This window comes from Acinonyx jubatus, chromosome D1 (genome assembly GCF_027475565.1).
Source record: "Acinonyx jubatus isolate Ajub_Pintada_27869175 chromosome D1, VMU_Ajub_asm_v1.0, whole genome shotgun sequence".
Taxonomy (NCBI): Eukaryota; Metazoa; Chordata; class Mammalia; order Carnivora; family Felidae; genus Acinonyx; species Acinonyx jubatus.
In genome coordinates this window covers 92,894,536-92,912,963 of record NC_069390.1, presented here as the reverse complement: position 1 = coordinate 92,912,963, position 18,428 = coordinate 92,894,536, and the positions used below count along the sequence as shown (strand labels likewise).

General features: G+C 47.7%; 1 protein-coding gene across 14 annotated transcripts in view; it reads left to right on the top strand.

Annotated features, from left to right (window-relative positions):
- The window catches only part of GRAMD1B (GRAM domain containing 1B), a 237,700-nt gene that overhangs the window by 169,602 nt on the left and 49,670 nt on the right, over positions 1–18,428 (top strand). Inside the window, exon 1 of one of the 14 annotated variants that reach the window (XM_053203957.1) lies at positions 7,854–7,976. The exons of 12 other annotated variants lie outside the window; for them this stretch is intronic. Coding sequence is in view for 1 of the 2 variants with exons in the window: in XM_053203954.1 (XP_053059929.1) it covers positions 8,085–8,095 (11 nt within the window). In the remaining variant the exon portion in view is untranslated. Of the gene's footprint in view, positions 1–7,853; positions 8,096–18,428 lie in introns of those variants that run through there. One more of the 14 variants, XM_053203954.1, reaches the window with a different exon arrangement.

Below are 18,428 nucleotides of genomic sequence, written 5' to 3'. Positions count from 1 at the left end.
CTGGATGCTTAACCGGTTGAGCCACCCAGACACCCCCATCCTGTCTTTTAAAAAGAGCGATTTTCAAAACCAGAAGAATAGAGCAAATGTAACTGGGTGGAATTAAAACCCAAATATCAAAGCATAAGAGACTCTTAAAAGCTGAGAACAAACTGAGGGTTGATGGGGGGTGGGAGGGAGGGGAGGGTGGGTGATGGGTATTGAGGAGGGCACCTTTTGGGATGAGCACTGGGTGTTGTATGGAAACCAATTTGACAATAAATTTCATATATTGAAAAAAAAAAACCAAATATCAGAGAAAAGAACAGAGGGCGATTTTGGCTTTCTTAAAACTTGCTTAAGTCTCTAGTCCTCGATGAGAGACATCTCAGGTGTACCGAATAAACTTGCAGATGTGCTCATAATCTTTTTTCTCTTCTGTGAAATTGGTCAAATTCTCTTCTGTGAAATTGGAATAACAAGATTAACTGAGCTATAACCCAATGTAACCTTCATAATGTGCCTAGAACAAGACCTGGCATGTGTAGTTCTCAATGAGTATCAGTTCTGATTATTAGTTGGAAAATCATTAAAAGAGAGGAAAAATGTCTTAGATTAAAATAATTGATTTCTAGGGAATTCAGATTATTAGACTATACTTTCAGAAGTAATTTCTCTGTATATTTTGAAAGTTTATTTATTTATGTTGAGCGGGGAAGGGGCAGAGAGAGAAGGAGAGAACATCCCAAGCAGGCTCTGTGGAGCCTGATACAGGGCTCGATCCTACGAACTGTGAGATCATGACCTGAGCCGAAATCAAGAGGTGAGTGCTTAACCAGCTGAACCACCCAAGCGCCCCAGAAATAATTTCTATATTACATTACTAGAGAATTAAGGTTGAAGTCATACAGACCGGTGGTATCTAAATTTTTGCCGCATTTGCAGTCACCTGGAGATCTTTAAAAACATCCCCAGACATTCTGATGTAATTGGTAGGAGGTGCACCTGTGCACTGGGAATGTGTAAAAACGTCTAGGTGATTCTGAAGTATGGCACAGTTTGGGAACCACCTGCATAGACCACTCAGTGGATGTACAATTGATCCAGGCTGAAAGTCTAGAATGGATGGTTGGGAACATTTGGAAAAGAAAAAGGTGATACTCAGAAAAAGCTAATTCTTCTGTTTGTGTAGGATTAGGAGAAAATTGGGAGAAGGGGGTTGGTGGGCATGGCGAATGGGGCTTTCTTTGACTAATATATAGAAGGAGCCCTAAGCCCTGAAAGTTCTGTGCCCAGTGGGATAGGGGCTAGGTCTTCTTATCCGACTGCCCAGAACCTATGTGGCTTTTATAGCCGCTAAAGACTGGGCACTGGCTCAGTGGGGGCACAGGCTCTCCACAGAACGAGAGCAGAGCCGTGTTAGAGCTGCCCGCACCCTCAGCGCCTTCCCCCATGTCTTGCTTCAGGTTTTAATTACATAGACATCTCTGCTCCTCATGTGAGAGATGCAGTATTAATGTATTAATGCGATGTCTTGGGTTACAGCTGGGTCACAGGCAATCAATATACCCTTTCGGACACCCCCGACCCAGCTTCCGTGGTTTACAGTCTGAGCTGGGGGAACTCAGGGCAGGGTGGAAGCATGCGGATTGTCAGTTCTCTTGCATGCGTGGTTCATAACACATGGGCAATATCCTGAGCGTTAAATCTGGAACGAGTTGTATAGTGGGGTCTTTGGAGCATCTGTCGACCAGGGTACCCCAGCTCTTGTGCACTACAGAGACCAATTTGAAAGACCCTTCATGGTGGCCCCTTGTCGTACTTTGATTTCTTTGGGTATGTGTGGACCTCTCTGGCTAACAATTTAACTTCTTCCTTCTCCTGTTCCATCTTTGTGAAAGATTGATGTGTTTATACGTCCCATTCACACTGCCTTGGCCCTTTGTCGCTCTTTGCAGCCAGTTGATGGAGGCAGCATTTCAGCATGGATGACTGTGGAGTCAAGAGTGCTGAGAGACCTATTCTGGCTTCTCGGTCCACTGTCTCTGTGACCTGAGGAAATTATTTAAACTCTGAGTTATCTCCCTGTAAAGTAGGGTCGATGGGAAGAGGAAATGAAGGAACACATTCTAAATCCACAAAATCTCCGTCTGGCTCATAGAATGCTCTTAGGTACTTTTAGCCATTATTACTGCGTCACTTGAGGGCGGGGACGGTGCTTCTTTTCGCTCATTGCTGTGGCAGTGTATCAGTGAGCCTTCTGTCAGGGGACAGCACAGCCGTGAGTTGAACGGGGATGATATAACATTGAGAATCATTAACAGGTAAACAGAAGGCTCTAAAGAACGTAGGAATAACAGATGTAGGGAGCAGCCACCACCTTTAGGATTGAGGCAGAGAACCCAATGAAGGAAAACACCTACAAGGGTGATCCCCATGCAAAGGTGGAGATCCACGTTCACTGGAGACAGTGTGGGGGTGGCCCAGTGTGGGGGTGGCCCAGTGTGTGGCACAGAAGGTTGTTGAGGTGCCTCAGGCTGGGGCTGGTAAACAGGCAAGTGCCCACTAGGGGCGCCAGTGAGGCTTATTAGGCCAGTGGAGTGTTCACCAGGTACAGCTCCAGCATCATGAGGGCGGGCAAAGAAGGATGGATTTGGACCTGAGGGGCAATAAGTGGATAACTGGCCTGAGTAGGAGCAATGGGACTTGATTTGCAGTGTCATTGCAAGGGCTAAATGCAATATCATGATTGTAACTGCTTTTGGTTAAGTGCGGTTACTTAAAAAAAAATTGTTTTTTTAAGACTTATTTATTCTTGAGAGACAGAGACAGAGACAAAGCACAAACGGGAGAGGGGCAGAGAGAGGGAGATACAATCTGAAGCAGGCTCCAGGCTCTGAGCTGTCGGCACAGAGCCTGACGCGGGGCTTGAACCCACGAACCACAAGATCGTGACCTGAGCCGAAGTTGGACGCTTAACTGACTGAACCACCCAGGTGCCCCAAGTGCGGTAACTTTTGAAGTGCCTTTTACTTCATAGGTGTTTGTTTATGGAGGTAGCATGGTGTGGTGAAAACATAGGTTTTAGAAATACCTATGTGACCTTGGATAAGGATAGGCTTTTTTTTTTTTCTTCTAAGTTTTATTTATTTTCAGAGAGAGAGAGAGAGAGAGCATGTGAGCAGGGGAGGGGCAGGGAGAGAGAGAGATTGAGAGAGAGAGAGAGAGAGCGAGAGAGAGAGAGAATATATCCCAGGGAGGCTCTGCACTGCCAGCACAGAGCCCAGTGTGGGGCTCAAACCCACAAACCGTGAGATCATGACCTGAGCCAAAGTCTGACACTCAACCAACTGAACCAGGATAGTTTTCTATATTTAGTTTTCTCATCAGATTAAAAAGAAGTTTTATAAGTAAATAAGATATGTGCCTAGCACATGGTAGATTCTCAGTAAATGTCCTATCTCTATTCCTTTTCCTTCTTTGGTTTACCAAACACTTCAAGGATCTCCTAGATTAGCGCCTGTATTTTGGATGATGGTGGTAGTAATGTCATCGGGTTCACTTCAGTCGATCATTCCCCATAATTCAAGAAATTCAGATTTAGTTAAAATGAAAGTACTACTTAAAAAAGTCTTTTGTTTTCATTGGGATGGGAGTAGAGTTCAAAGACAGAATAGGACCTTATCCTTTGTCTCCCATTTTTGTCAACAACAATTACTAAGTGCTTGAGGTGAACAAGATACTAGGTGCACGCCAACCTTCTTTCTATAGAATGTGATTGACCGGGACTATGTCGAGTGGGACCGGATTGGATTTGCAGGTGCACCTTAACTTCTCTTTCTTCCCCCGATTCCTCCAGGGTGCTCTTTGGAAAGTGCTTTTGATATTGCACAGGACTCAGAAAACCTCTTTGCCTCTTCAAAAATAGAAACTAATGTCAGCTTTCCATATCTCTAAGGGAAAGGTTTAATTCAGAAAAAGATACCTACTTTCACCTCCCATTTCCTAAATTCATTTACAGAAAAGCAGTTTGGGAATTTAGGTGCCATATAGCTCAGCTGTTAAAAGGCGGAGGTTGAGTCTGGGGGTGTCAGTTGCATCTGCAGAAAGCCGGTTTGCTCCTTTCGGATCACAGGTCTTCGATCTCTTAGACTCAGCGGCCTCTGCAGAGTTTGTGCTGTGACTTTCAGGGACGACGAGAAAGCAGTGCAAATCTAGTAAGCCCTCTTAGCACAAGAAGGCCCCTGCCTGCCACCCCCCCCCCCCCATGATGTGTCAGTAGCACTTCTTTTCATGCACGATGCAGTGGTTAAGAGTGGGACTCGGGTGGGGGCGCCTGGGTGGCTCAGTCGGTTAAGCATCCCACTTTGGCTCAGGTCATGATCTCACGGTTCGTGAGTTCAAGCCCCGTGTCGGGCTCTGTGCTGACAGCTCAGAGCCGGGAGCCTACTTCCAGTTCTGTGTCTCCCTGTCTCTGCCCCTCCCCCACTTGCACTCTGTCTCTCTCTCTCTCTCTCTCTCAAAATTAAATAAACATTAAAAATTAAAAAAAAAAAAGTGGGACTCAGGTAAGGCAGTCGGGGTTTCAGATACATATTCTACTGTTTATGAACCGTATGCTATAGGAAAGTTAGCAAACCTGCCACCTCTTAAGTTAATAACCCATCGGAAAAAATGGGGGTGAGAAGTACCTGTTTCATAACATTGTTGGCAGGATTAGATGAGATCGTTCACTTCAGAGACTTAGCAAGTTACATCACACACAGAAAGTACTCTATTTCTGTTTATTATCAGGTTAATTTTGGTTTTATGTAGCTCAAGTGAGGAGCTTCAAATCATGGAGAAAAGGCTTACATTTTATAACACAGTAGATACAACCCAGATTCTCTGATTTGCTTGCTCTGTAACTTTCCTACTATTCAGTGAGGTCTAGTTGGGGAGCCGCAAAGAACATTCTGACAATGGCAGGGGGCATAACATGCAGCTTATGGAACTGAGATTTTTCTTAGGTCCAGACTCAGACTCAGTTGAAGGCTTATGAATACCTGTCTCACCACTAGAAGTTCTTTCTTTCTTTTTTTCTTTCTTTCTTAAATAGCTACTGTTTTGGACCAATATTGATAATCATGGTATTTTGATTCATTGGACTGATACTCTGTGTCCGATAACGTGAAAAGCTTGTTACATGTATTTACCTCACTTAATCCTCACAGAGTCCAGTAAGTTTCTGTTATTTTTTGACTAAAGATTAAGAAGTCTGAAGCTTAGTGAAGCTAACTTTTTTCAAAGGTGACAAAATTAGGAATTGAGAGAGCCAGTATATGAAGTCCGCTTGGTCCGATCTCTCAGCCTGCCCTTTTAACCCACCGCTATTAATCTAAACTGTTGAAGATACTAACACGATAGGGGGATGTGGAGGTGTTTCAGAGGAAAGACGAATTTGTGCATTTTATAGTGGAAGTAGGAAAGCCTCCGAAAAGTTAGTCACACGGTAAGTGAGCCGAGACGAAGGCTGTGGCTGGTTGACTCCACCAACCCCTTGGTTAAGTCTCTTAATAGAGGACAGGACGGTCAGTACAAAGATATTTACCGAAAACCTGTGCTGTACCCAGAACTCCTACATGTTGGAAAGACATGAGAAAAGTAGCCTACAACCTTCTTAGGAAGAGAAAACTAATGGAGTGAACAAAAGAATCTCCAATTAAGTCCCTTCTAGTTTATAAGGGCAGGGGTGGGGGAGATACCAGCTTCTCTTGGGTGCTGTTCCATGCCTTTGTTTTAGTCCATCATTTTTTCAACAGTATCAGAGAGGAAAGATACTATTGGCTTCTTCAGATGAAGAGGCCGAGTCTGAAATGAGGGGGTGGGGGTGGGGGTAGATGGATTTACACAAGGGTCAGAGAGCCAGAAAGCAGCAAAGCTTAGCTTTGCATGCAGATTCAACTGCACAGTGCAAGCTCTTTCTAAGGAGGAAGAGAAGAGGGGAGGGAGTTGGAAGGTCCAGAGTGAGGAAGGTATTTGAGAAGGGGGCAGGACTTGAGCCAGACAGGTAGTGGTGGGTAGAATTGGGGCAGAATTGGTGTCTTAGGGTATTGCTTGTACACCTTTCTTTGGAGTTGAAGGAACTTCCTCTAGGTAACCGAAGTGGAGGCCAGATACCCAAACCTGTGTGCTTCTTGATACAGTGAAAGCACTCTTCTATCGATGGTTGCAGACAGAAACAATCTTGGAAAGGCCTTTCAGGCTGAGCCTTATAGATAAGGCTTGACAGTTCCAGAGTGAGACTTTTTGCCAACAGATGCCCAAGAAGTATTAGCTCCCAGCATGAGTCTGGTGAGCAGGACACGGGGGACATCAATAGATTATAATTATTATTCACCTTCAGCAGGTTATCCTGTGTAGCTGCAGCAGACAGACAAAACTCTGTCCTTCAGGAATATCCAGAGAGCAAGAATGCATAAACCAGCCCTTTGCTACCCCAGGTGTGGCCTGTGGAATGGCAACATGGGCATCACCTGAGCGTCTGTTAGAAAGGCCAACTCTTGGGCCCTTCCGTAGACGTTAGAATCTGTGGTTTAACAAGATCCTTGGGGGATTAAGGTTTGAGAAACACTGAGCTAACCGCCATCATTCTTTTTGTTATTTGTTTGTTTGGGGTCATGTTTGGGCTTCCCTTGCTACTCTGTCAAAAGGTGATGGTGATGTTCCAGAGGCTCAAGGTCATGCCTGGGGTGTTAGGCAGTTCATTGTCATGGGATTTCTAGTCTGGTGATGATTCCCAGCTCAGCCTTTCTTGCCGCGGGACCATCCACCTTTCCGGGGCTCAGCATCCTTACGTTTGGTATGGTCATAATAAGGCCTTATATAGATGATTGTTGTAGAAAGCAAATTAATGTGAGGGAAAGTGCCTTGCGGGCCGTAGATGACTTTCAAAATATTCATTATTACCCTTGTTGACTAGACTGCCTGCCTCTCGACTGAAAGAACACTTGTGTGGGGGCTTTTGCAGTACCACTGAAATCACTGCGTTTCAGTGAATGGAGAGGACAGAAAAACCTTTTTAAGAGGCGCAGCTTAGGAGTTCAAAAACTCAGATGAGCCTCCTTTGTCAAGACTGCAAGTGCTTTACTTGAGTGTTATTTTCCTTGTCTGTGAGGATCAGCCCAGCTGTCTTGGGAGTCTGGGAGAGGCTACCCTGAAGAGGCCCTCAGCCATTTTCTTGCATAGAGTCTGGTCTCCAGCGCTGCCTTCCTCCTCTCCTGTATTCCCAAGGCTGGGGCCATGAGAGCAGCTGTCATCCTTTGAAAGAGGCAAGGCTCTATTTTGAGCCAGGCGCCTGTGTTTTGATTCAGCGTCACCTCCTTGATACAGGTTGACCTAATAGGCAACACCTGGGAAATAATTGGTGGCAGCAAAGGGCACAGGATCTCCCGGGAGCATCATCTGGCGTTTGGTCCGGTTTGGGGACGGAGGGGAAATCATGCTCGCGGGGCGCCCGGCGGCTCTGTCCTCCAAACTGGCATAAATAATTGAGAACTGGCAAGCTGACCGCACCAAAGAGTTGCATTATGTAAAGCGGCAGGCGGCAGAGTGTGTGCGCGCGCGCTTGTGCGTGTGCGCGCGTGTGTCGGCGCGCGAGAGGGGTGCGTGTCTGAGTGTGTGTGTGTGTGTGTGTGTGTGTGTGTGTGCGCGCGCGCGCGCGCGTGTGCGCCTGTGCGCGTGCGTGCTGGGGCCGGAGAACAGCTGTCTGTGAGGGAGTCTGGGAGAGAAAGGGAGCAAGGGCGAGGGAGAGAGGGACTTCTGTAGCCGCGCGACCACACCGACCACACCAAGTAACAGCCGCGGCGGGAGGGAGGGGGAGAAAATAAAGGGGGAGGGTCATGCTTACAACTCCAGAGCCGTGCGAGACAGCAGAGAAAGGCAGCTCCCCGAGCTTATGAGCACCCCGCCCCCACTCCCTCCCCGGTTAGAAACAGGGCTGCGGGGTGGGCATGGAGGTGAGTGCCCTCCGACGTCCTCAGGGCCCCCGCTCCCCGCCCCCGCCCCCCACTGCCCAATGCATGAATGAATGAGTTCCTCTGCACTGCACTCCACTACCGTTCCTAATGGCTTCCAGGTTAGTGCTAACTGACGCTTGTGTGTGTGTATGTGTCAGTCTATCTTTGTTTTCCTCTGGGCATTTGTTTTGGAGGGGTAGCTCTGCCCCCTCCCCCCGCCCCTCCCCATCCGGGGTCGGGTTGGGGTCCCCCCCGGGGGCTGTAAGGAGGAGGACCTGTCTGTCTGGCCGTGTGCTTTTTCCAGCTGGCGCAGGCTGCTCAGAGCTGCTGAGAACACAAACCTTTCAAGACAGTAAATCCGGAGTCCATGTTGTTTGCTTCTGTTCTGTGTTGGGGGATCTGGAAGCAGCCAGCGTGACATCATCCTGCAGAGATGCCACATTCTTTTCACCCCCTAGCTTTTCCCTCCCCCCCCCCCCCTTCCTCTCCTGCTTCATAGTAGAACAGCTTGAGCAGACCTTTGGAACACTGAGCGGTGGGCCCTGGTGGGGTGAAAGGAGGGCTTGAGTTGGGCGGATGGGGTCCCTTTGGCCCAGCAAGACTTATTCAGGGTCCTATAGCTTGGAGAAAGGAGGGCAGAGGGTTGAATTAGTGATGCGTCATGGAGAGCTGGCCGGAGCCTCTGGGGGAGGTGTGGACAGGCCATGTGCTCTCCAGCCACCAACTGAGCTCTGGGGTGCCCCTGGTGGGGGTGAGGTGACCAGAGCAGTGGTTAGCAAGGGGGAGGAGGCAGGCCCCCCTCCTAGATGCTGACAGATGCTGCTTCTCCCACGGGGAGAGGACCATGGGATCGATGGATCTGGCTAGCGGAAGGAAAGGACCAGAGGGGAAGTTGATAGCTCCTGTCTCAGAGAAATAAAGGGATTTGTTTATTCTTTGGCTTAGCAGGCATTTGGCTCAGAGATTTGCCATGTGTTTTCAGAAAATAGATACCCAGTGGCTGGTCCTTACTCCCCCGCACCTCCTTGCATTGTTAGTTATTTGCTTGATTTAGGCAAGTAGAGGAGTGGGGAGGAGGGCTTGAAGCTCCCTGTCTTCTGGGGACTCAGCCAAGCTCTCAGCCAGGGCTGGAGACAGGGAACTTTGCCTCTTCACCTTGCTAAGCCAACTGTGTTCCTGTAGACCCACCCGCTTGCTCTTCTGCTTACTGCCCCACCTCTCTGCCCAGACATCCTTGAGTGGCACACCATGGGTTAAGAAGTTTAGGACCAGAGTGGAAAAAGCTGGCCTTGAAAGAAGGGATGCAGAAAGGGATGTTTTGGGGAGCTGCCCATGACAGAAGAGTGCCACCATCAAGGCCGTGGAAAGTAGTACCCCATGGAGAGAGAATGAAGGAGAGGAACTTTTATCTACTACCTACAAAAAGCTTCCTCTCTTTCCTGGCCCTACAGTTTTCCTCTGCAGGTGGGAGCAAGCCTGGAACCCCTTCCTTCAACTTGTGAAGTCCTCATACACGGGTGGGCGGGTTGGGGCCCCGGGGGTTGATGGAATGTGTCAGAAGAGAAGCAGGCTCCCGGAAATCACCTTTCCAGGGGGCATATATTGTTAGACCGAAGGCTGGCCAACTGTTTCTGTAAAGGGTCAGGTGGTAAATACTTTAGGCTTTGTGGGCCCGTGCTGTTCTCTGTTGAAACGACTCAACTCTGCTTTGTACAGCAGAAGCAGCCACAGGCACAGATGACCTATGAACGAACACAGGTGGCTGAGTTCCCAATAAAACTTTATTTGTGGACTCTGAAATTTCCATTTCATATAATTTTCACATGTTACAAGGTACTCTTCTTTTCTCCCCTAATCATTTAAAAATGTAAAAACCGTCTCGTGGGTCATACAGAAATGGATGGTGGGCTGCATTTGGCCTGTGGGTCATGGTTTGCTGACCCCGAATTAGACAGTCCTGATGGGAAAGTCCTGAGACCGCCTTAGAAAGGTGTGAAGGGAGCAGACAGCCTTCCCTATACATGCGTTTGCACACACGCACCCTTCTGTTCTTGGTTATGGACACGACAGGGCTGGATTCAGGTTTCCTAACGACCTCAGAACCTCGCGGTATTGCTTCGGCCAGTTAGGGGAAACTTCAGCTTATCTGTGAGTCAGGCTGTGAGGGTCCAAGGAACAAATGTGTGTGGACTAGGGGGAGAGAAAACATTTTCTAAGGATTTGACATCCTCAGATGAGAGAATCTCTAAGGGCTGTGGTTTTGCATCTGGCCTGGAGATAATTCATATAAACACATTCAGAGTTGGGATATAGCCTGAGTTGGGGCAAGAACTGATGGATTCTTCATCATCTCACCCAACTCAGGTTTGTCAGGGTAGGGGGGAAAATGGGGGTGGGGTGTTTCCTGTAGGGATATGCATACGTATGGCATACATGGAGGCACTCTCCTTAGCCTATAGGCTGTAGCCAGAAACTTCGTAAGAGAACAGTGACTAATTCCAGAGTCTCCTGATTCAGAACAGGAATCCAAAAATACATGTTTGCATTCTGATTTCCAGAGCCCATGGGGTGGTGGCTGTGCTCTATTCTGAGTTGATCAGAGAGCACTTCTCTGTGGGATTACAATGCCTGGGCTCCAGAGTGTAAGGGGGATTGGGATGAGCTGGAATGAGCCCAGCCAGTGGCTGTGGGGTCCATAGCCATGCTGTACAAGGGATGCTGGAGGGACTGGGAGGTCTGGAGGAGAAAAGACTGAGCGAGCATGCGAGCCGTGTGCAGATTGCACGTGTAAAAGGAATTAGATTATTCTATGTCTGCCGGGAGAGTAGAAATGGGACCTTTGGTAGGAAGCCACAGGAAACAGTTTGAGCTTAAAATAAAAAGAGTTGTCCAAAGGTGAAATGAACTGCATGATCAATTAATGACTTTTCTGTCCCTTGAGGTATAATCTAAACAGAGATTTGGAGAGATTGTAGGAGAAATGATTTTTCACTTCTGAAAATAGGTTTGAGGAATTGGAATCATTCCACCCAAAGAAAGGCGTATGGGAACTGAGAAAGGGTTCTAGCTAATGAACTGACCTCGAGTTGCGGAAAGCTGGAATAAGAGAAAGTGGTATTAAATGCATTTTACTAGACTTTTGTTTGAATCGCAAGGAACTTCCTGATGATCGCAGAGGGCAGTGAGAAGGATCACGAAGGGGAGCCTTGGCATTTTGTACCTCGGATATATGCTAAAGTAGGGTGAAGCCTCTTGGGTGACTTGGGTGTTTCTGTTTGCCTGCAGCCAGACATATTGGCTGACCTCTTACAGTCTTCTTTGTTCTAAAATTTTCTGTAATTTTAACATAATGGTTGTTCTTCAGCCTGTTTCTGTTTGATCTCCAGCAGAAAAGGAAATCAGAACCGGATTTGAATCCACAGAAGTCTGGAAAGGATTCGCCGCACTTGGTTTTAACCATGAGCTTAGGCAGGAGTGAGAGGAGAGAAGGGTGCACTGAGTGCTGTTACTTAACCGTCATTCACCTACACCCTACGTACCCCTTAGTCTACGAGACTGCTTGGCCCAGAATTTTCTTCTGACAGCATGGCAGCAGCCTCTGGTGCCCGATGTGGCATAGCCTCGACGAGAGGGAAGGCTGATGAGTCTGAATTAACAAGGACCCCAGGATCTCGTTTCTGAATCCCTCACCTAATTTAGATTGGCGTCCCTCTCTGTCAGAGAAGCTGCTTCCTCTCATTAGTTCCCAGTGTATCCTTGAGACACTCTTTGTCATCCTCCTGTCACATCTTTGCGGGGACTAGGTGGCATCCACACGCCTTCTTGTTGCATAATTAATGCTGAATCTCAGAGAGGACTGGTTTGCTCCCAGGTTATACTCAGGGAAGGGGCTGAGTCAGGACTGGCTGACTCTTTGGCAGGTAGTGAAGGGAGCTGTTTTGATTGAGGCCAAGGAGCTCTTATCCCATGGTGTTAGTTCATTACATGTCTGTCTCTCCCACCCAGTTGTGAGTTCCTTAGAGGTAGAGCCTGTATCCCTAATGCCTAGAGCATTACCTGGCATGGAGTGTGGTCTCCTCAGCTACTGGATTGATGGATGGGTGGATGGATGGATGATGGATGGATGGATGGATCCGGCACAAGTTCCTTTCAGGTTTTTTTGTTGTTGTTGTTGTTGTTTGGTAATGTTTATTTATTTTTGAGAGGGAGAGACAGACAGAGTGCAAGTTGGAGAGGGGCAGAGAGAGGAGGAGACACAGAATCTGAAGCATGCTCCGGGCTCCGAGCTGTCAGCACAGAGCCCGAGGCGGGGCTCAAACCCACGAACTGCAAGATTGTGACCCGAGCCGATGTCGGATGCTTAACCGACTGAGCCACCCAGGCGCCCTCCCCCCTGAAAAAGATTTTTTTGGGGGGTAATGTTTATTTTTGAGAGAGAGAGAGACAGAGTGAAGTTCCTTTTCACTTTTAGTAGCAACATTTCTCATGCTGAGGATGGGGGCAAAGTTAGAAGAAGCTGGAAGTTCTATTCAGTTGAACCGCGCCCTGCCTTGTTCCGGTGGTTTCTGGCCTCCCAATGGATTGGAAATCTCTTTCAAGGAAGGGGCTTCCTGGGATAGCTTATTAGCACCTGTCTGCTTTTACAAGGTCCCGTTCTTCTGAGTGTTGAGGCTTCTGAAATACTTAGGGTAGGATTGTACTTAGATTTGGCTGAGATTGATAGTCCAATTTAAAAGCATTAAGTCCCTACTGTGTGCCCATAATCATGTTTAGTATTGTGTATTTCATCTCTGTGTATCTACATAGAACCATGACACAAGTCACTGCCCTGTGGGGCCCTCAGGATGAATAGGTTTCTCAGGGTTGGAGGTGCATTGTAGGTGTTCAGTAAATGCTTGTTCACTGACATCAAATCAGCAGGGTTAGCTTAATTTCCAAAGACTGTGAAGCTCAGAGAGAGCTGGATGGATAATGATCTCCAAGAATCATGGAGAAATAAGGACCATGGTCCTAAAAATCCCTTGAGAGCTGTCCAGGCACGGATGTGGCCACCCAGTGAGTACTCTCTCATTGGAGATCTGAAGCAGAGGCTGGATGGTGGTTGTCAGGGCCTTGCGGAGAAAACCCCTGCACTTGGTGACAGGTTGGATTACATGACCACCAAGGCACTTTCCAAGCAACAGACTGTTATGACAGATCGGTTCAGCCAGCACTGCCCGCAAACCCAGCACGACTGTCTCCCAACGTAGATGTTTGTCCTGCAGTGAATAATCTCAGGGGAAGGAAACGGTACGAAACCAGTTAAGTTCCTTTGAATAATTTCAGCATCTTCTGCTCCGTCCTAAGTCCTTATCTTCCCAGCCCCATGGAGGGAGGAACTAGCTGAAGGCGTGCATAGCAACAACTGATATTCTCACCCTCTGTGCCATGAAGAAAGGGACAGAATTTAGAAACAGGATTCAGTTTCTTAACTAGGAATTCACTTCCTGCTTCTCCAACACTTTTTTTTTTTTTTTTTTTTTTTTTGCTCGGTGAGCAATTATAGGAAGACCTTTATTTTAGGGGGAGATACTGTCCAAATCGCTTTGTTTGTTTGCTTGTTTGCTTTTTAAGATTCTGCCCCTCACCCCAGTAAGGTAGGTTGTGATTCTTTGACAGACAAGGAACACAGACTCACGGAAAGATAAAATCATTTTTCTCAAGAGCACAAAGCAGCTCAGAATTTAAACTCAGACATACATACTGATGTTTAGAGAAAGTGGCCAGGCCAGCATAGAACCTGGAAGTGATGTCACCAATTTCAGTTTGCATGGATCCAGAAGTCAGAATAAGAACCAGTGGGCTGGTGTTACAACAAGGCAGATTTAGGGCAGGCTTAAGAAAGAAATGTCTAACAGAGTGGCCGAACAGTGGATTGAATGGCTTTAAAAAGAGCTCATTCCTTTATTCATGCAGTGCGTCTGTGGTCCCAGATTTGTGCCAGTCATTGTGTTAGAGGCACTGGCGACCCACACAAGTAGACAAGGCCCTGTCCCCCACGGAGTGTTCACTCTATTGATAGAAAACTCAGCAAAACAACGACAAAGGCAATTTCAGCTCCTACTAAATGCCATCAAGGGGGAAAGGCAGGCCATGATCATGATTGCCTGGGAGACAAGGGAGGGCACTTTAGACCCAGTGGTCCTTCGAGACCAGCTGCTCTAGGGAGGTAGCCTTTGAACTTTGAAGGTTGAAAAGGAACCAGAATTCAAAACTCAAGAGAGTTCCCAGACAGAAGGGAAATACACTGGGGCAGGTGGTGGACTTGGTGTGTTCGAGGAACAGAAGGGTCCAGGGAGGCCAGAAGAGAGTGAGGGGCAGAGTGGCATAAGAGGACATTGAAGAAAACAGTTCCCTGCTTTTGGATTCTGGGAGTAGTGTCGCCAGCCATTAAGTACATGTCTTAGGGGATATGACCCTCTCCCTCCAGAAGGTTAAGACGAGGACACAGGATGGGTTTGGTCTGAGAGCCTTTTGGGTGAAGCAATTCGTTCGTGTCTGCCTTCTGACAGCTTTTGTAGCAGCGTCAGAGTTTTCAAAGGTTATTATCATTCCTTCCTCTTCAAAGTGTCCATAGAGATAACCGGAGCTCTGGCAGGACCCAAACAAACTTATTTTGTTTTTGTAGGAAGGGGGAAAAGTGGGTCAGGCTGTTTTGGCATTTCAGGCATGGAGTCCTGGTTCTATTGCAGGCCTTGGTCTCCATGGAAATGAAAAATAGTGTTTGTCATGCCTGTGCCTGGATTGAATTCCAAACTCTGGCTGAACAGAAGCTGCAGGAGAGCCAGGGAGTGGGGGAGTAGGATGGATGGAGGCTCCAGCCATTGTGATCAGGGCTCTCTCTCCACGCATCACCTCCCTGGGCCGAGAACACCAGTAGAAGGGTAATTGAAGGTCTGCTTTTCTCTGCTTGGCCAAAGACTTTCCATGAACCTGGCCCTTATATTAATAGGTCAATTAATAAATTCATCAACACCTGAAGTCCCTGCTGGGACTTTCCCCCACAACAAGTAGTTCCCTCCAGGCTTAAGTAGGTTTCTAATGAGATACATCTAGGTATTAAATGTTTTGCAAATGTTTCTGAATGGGTTCTGCTATCTTTATTTCCTTTGTAAAATTTACCCCCCCCCCCCAAAAAAAAAAACCATTTTTTTTTTTTTAAACTTTCCATAGTTACTTGAGCAAGATAGGAAAGGAAGATTGGGTAAGTGAAGCTTGTTGGCTATAGGAAGTGACCTGAATTATCTATACAATATCTACAGAGGTGAGGACTCATGAGAGGCAGAGGGCAGAGAGAGGGCAGGGCCTGGGCCAGTGTGTGGATAACCAGTGGCCCGTTGGTGAGTCTGGAGAATTGTCAGTCTTCCATTTGTCAGTTTTCTCTGCCTGTGATCTGATGTGGCAACAGCCTGTAGTTCTACCTTCTGGGTTCTGAATTTCAAACAGAACCTGTCCCTCAACACCCTGTATACTTCACCTAAAGGCCCAACCTGGAAAGCCCTCAGGGAATTTCAGCAGGTTACCCAAACAGAGGACAGGGAACGAGATGTTCATCTTTGTCAAAATCTTGCTCTTGAAGCAGTTGAGGGAGGCCCATTCTGGTTCGGGCTCTGCTGCTGGCATTTTGTGAACTGTGATAGGGAGAAAGGCAGTGTCCTGGGAGCCCTCTCCTTTCCTGCCCCTTGCTGAAATGCAGCGTGCTGCCACAACCAGCCAAAGCATGGCATGCTGGGCCAGGCCGAGACTCCACTGTAGCATAAGTTGGGAAGAGAACCTCTGCACCATTAAAAACAACAACAACAGGGGCGCCTGGGTGGCTCAGTCGGTTAAGCCTCCGACTTCAGCTCAGGTCACGATCTCACGGTCCGTGAGTTCGAGCCCCGCGTCGGGCTCTGGGCTGACGGCTCGGAGCCTGGAGCCTGCTTCCGATTCTGTGTCTCCCTCTCTCTCTGCCCCTCCCCCATTCATGCTCTGTCTCTCTCTGTCTCAAAAATAAATAAACGTTAGAAAAAAAATGTTAAAAACAACAACAACGACAACCCTCCCCCCCCTCCCCAAAACCCACAAAAAACAACCACAGCAACAGCAAAAAAGCTTCTGTCTCCTAGGTGCTGCCTGGCCTTTGTTTTCAACCAGGTAATCACAGTTGGACACAAAAGGCAACAGTTGGCTTTCTTCCGTAAAGAAGGAACCAGACCTAATGGTAGAGTTGTCTCCAGGTTTAGATTCCGAGTAATAGGTCCACAGAGGGTGGGTTTCATACACGGTCACAGGGAGGTCCTCTTAAGAGAAACTGTAGTACATTTCTCATTCTTTCAAACTTCCTCTCCATCCAGTATCTTAAAAAGTGGAAGGGTTGGGGAGACACTGAGACTTGCACTGTTGAGCCCCCTGCGCTGAGCGTTGGGATGTCCAGCTCCCTGTTATCCCCCTGGTGGGCAGTCGTGGCACCTCTCTGGGCCTGTGCTTCCCATCCGTCAGTGAGAGGACCGGACAGGGTGAGACTTTCCACCTCTTGCTCTGCACCTGTCATCTCTTGGGGACCCGAGACTGGCTTTATCTTCATGGGTACAGGGGACCAAGGTCGGCAACTCCGGAACATCATAACAAGGAGTGAAGCAGGCCTGGGGCCTGGGAAGATTTTTTTTTTTTTTTTTTCTCAATGACTTGGTGTTTTGCTCTCTTAAGGAGGAGGATCCAAGGGGAATTGAGGTCTCCACTGGGATTTGTGATTCTGGTCATAGTCCCCTGTCTATAAAGTCCCTGTTGGACCCCGCCCTTCCCATCTAGTATGCTGTGGTTTTAAGAGGGTACAGAGACATTGTCAAGTGGCAAGCTGGAGTATAGAGAGGAATTGGGGAAAAAAGCCAGCTTCAGGGAGCCCTACCAAACTGAATTAGGAAACCAGTTTAGGTGGAGAGACCTCACAGAGGTGTTTGCAGGCAGCGTGTAAATTTTAGGCAAATGCTACCCAAATATACCTGTGGGCTTTGTGCTATGGGGAGATTCAAAGTGGAGCTGGCTAATTCACATGGATGTTTGCAGTGCTGATAGAAGGAACTGAGGAGAGTTACTGACAAAACCTCACAATTGGCATGGCGATGGGAGGCACAGAATTGGATGACAGAATGGTCGTCTACTAGGCATTAGGGACCGCCAGAGATCAGAATCTGTTTTAACTAGATGCTGCTAAAGGCAGGGAGGGATTCGATGTTTGTCATATGGTTGTGGGCATGGACTCTAATGATAATTGTCAGGCTCCCACACCAAACGAAGGTGACACAATCCCATCGAGCGCCGAGTCGTGGCCTTACTGCGAGAACTACATCTCTGAGCCAACTCTTCATCAGCTCTCGATTCTCCATTGCCAGTTTCTATGACAGACTCAACTAATTTTCTGTTCCAGCGAGTTGGTGACGTGGTAGACTCTGAATGGGCGGTTCACTCAAGGAGTCGTAAGAGTTTCTGTCATCTGGGACAGATCGGCCACTTATCCTTTGATGAATCCTTGGGAGTCCTCTCAAATTTTAGAGTGCAATATCTACTATGGTGCTTATTCAGGATGCAGATTCCTAATACCACCTCCTGGAAATTGTCATTTATTGCGTGGGGGTGGGATTGGGATTCTGCACTTCAAGGATCCTGCACATCCTGTTGGATGTGGTCCCCGGAAGTCCTGCTTGGGATCATTTGAAGCATGTCCATATAATCCTCTGAGGAAAGAGGGCAAGGGTAATTATTCCACATTTTACAAAGAGAAACAAAAGCCTTCTTCTTCTTTTTTTAAAATGTTTATTTATTTTGATGGGTGCCTGGGTGGCTCAGTCTGTTAAGCGTCCGACTTCGGCTCAGGGCATGATCTCATGGTCCGTGAGTTCGAGCCCTGTGTCGGGTTCTGGGCCGACAGCTCAGAGCCTGGAACCTGCTTCAGATCCTGTGTCTCCTCTCTCTACCCCTCCCCTGTTTGCACTCTGTCTCTCTCTCTCTCTCTCTCTCTCTCTCTCTCAAAAATAAACATAAAATGTTTATTTATTTTGAGAGAGAGCATGAGTGGGGGAGGGGCAGAGAGACCGAGGCGGGGGAGAGAGAGAGAGAGAGAGAGAGAGAGAGAGAGAGAGAGGGAGAGGGAGAGAATCCCAAGCAGCCTCCAGACTCAGCCCAGAACCTGACGGGGGCTCCATCTCATGACTGAGAGATCACAACCTTAGCCGGATTTCGAGAGTCAGACGCTTAACTGACGGAGCCACCCAGGCGCCCCAGAACAAAAGTTTTCTGAACAATAATAGAAGCTCCGTAGTATTTATTGAGCATTTGTTATGTAACATTTGTTATGTTGAGCCCTGCACTAAATATTTCACTCACGTTATTTCATTCGACAGCAGTCCTATGAGATACGCATTAACACCTCTCATT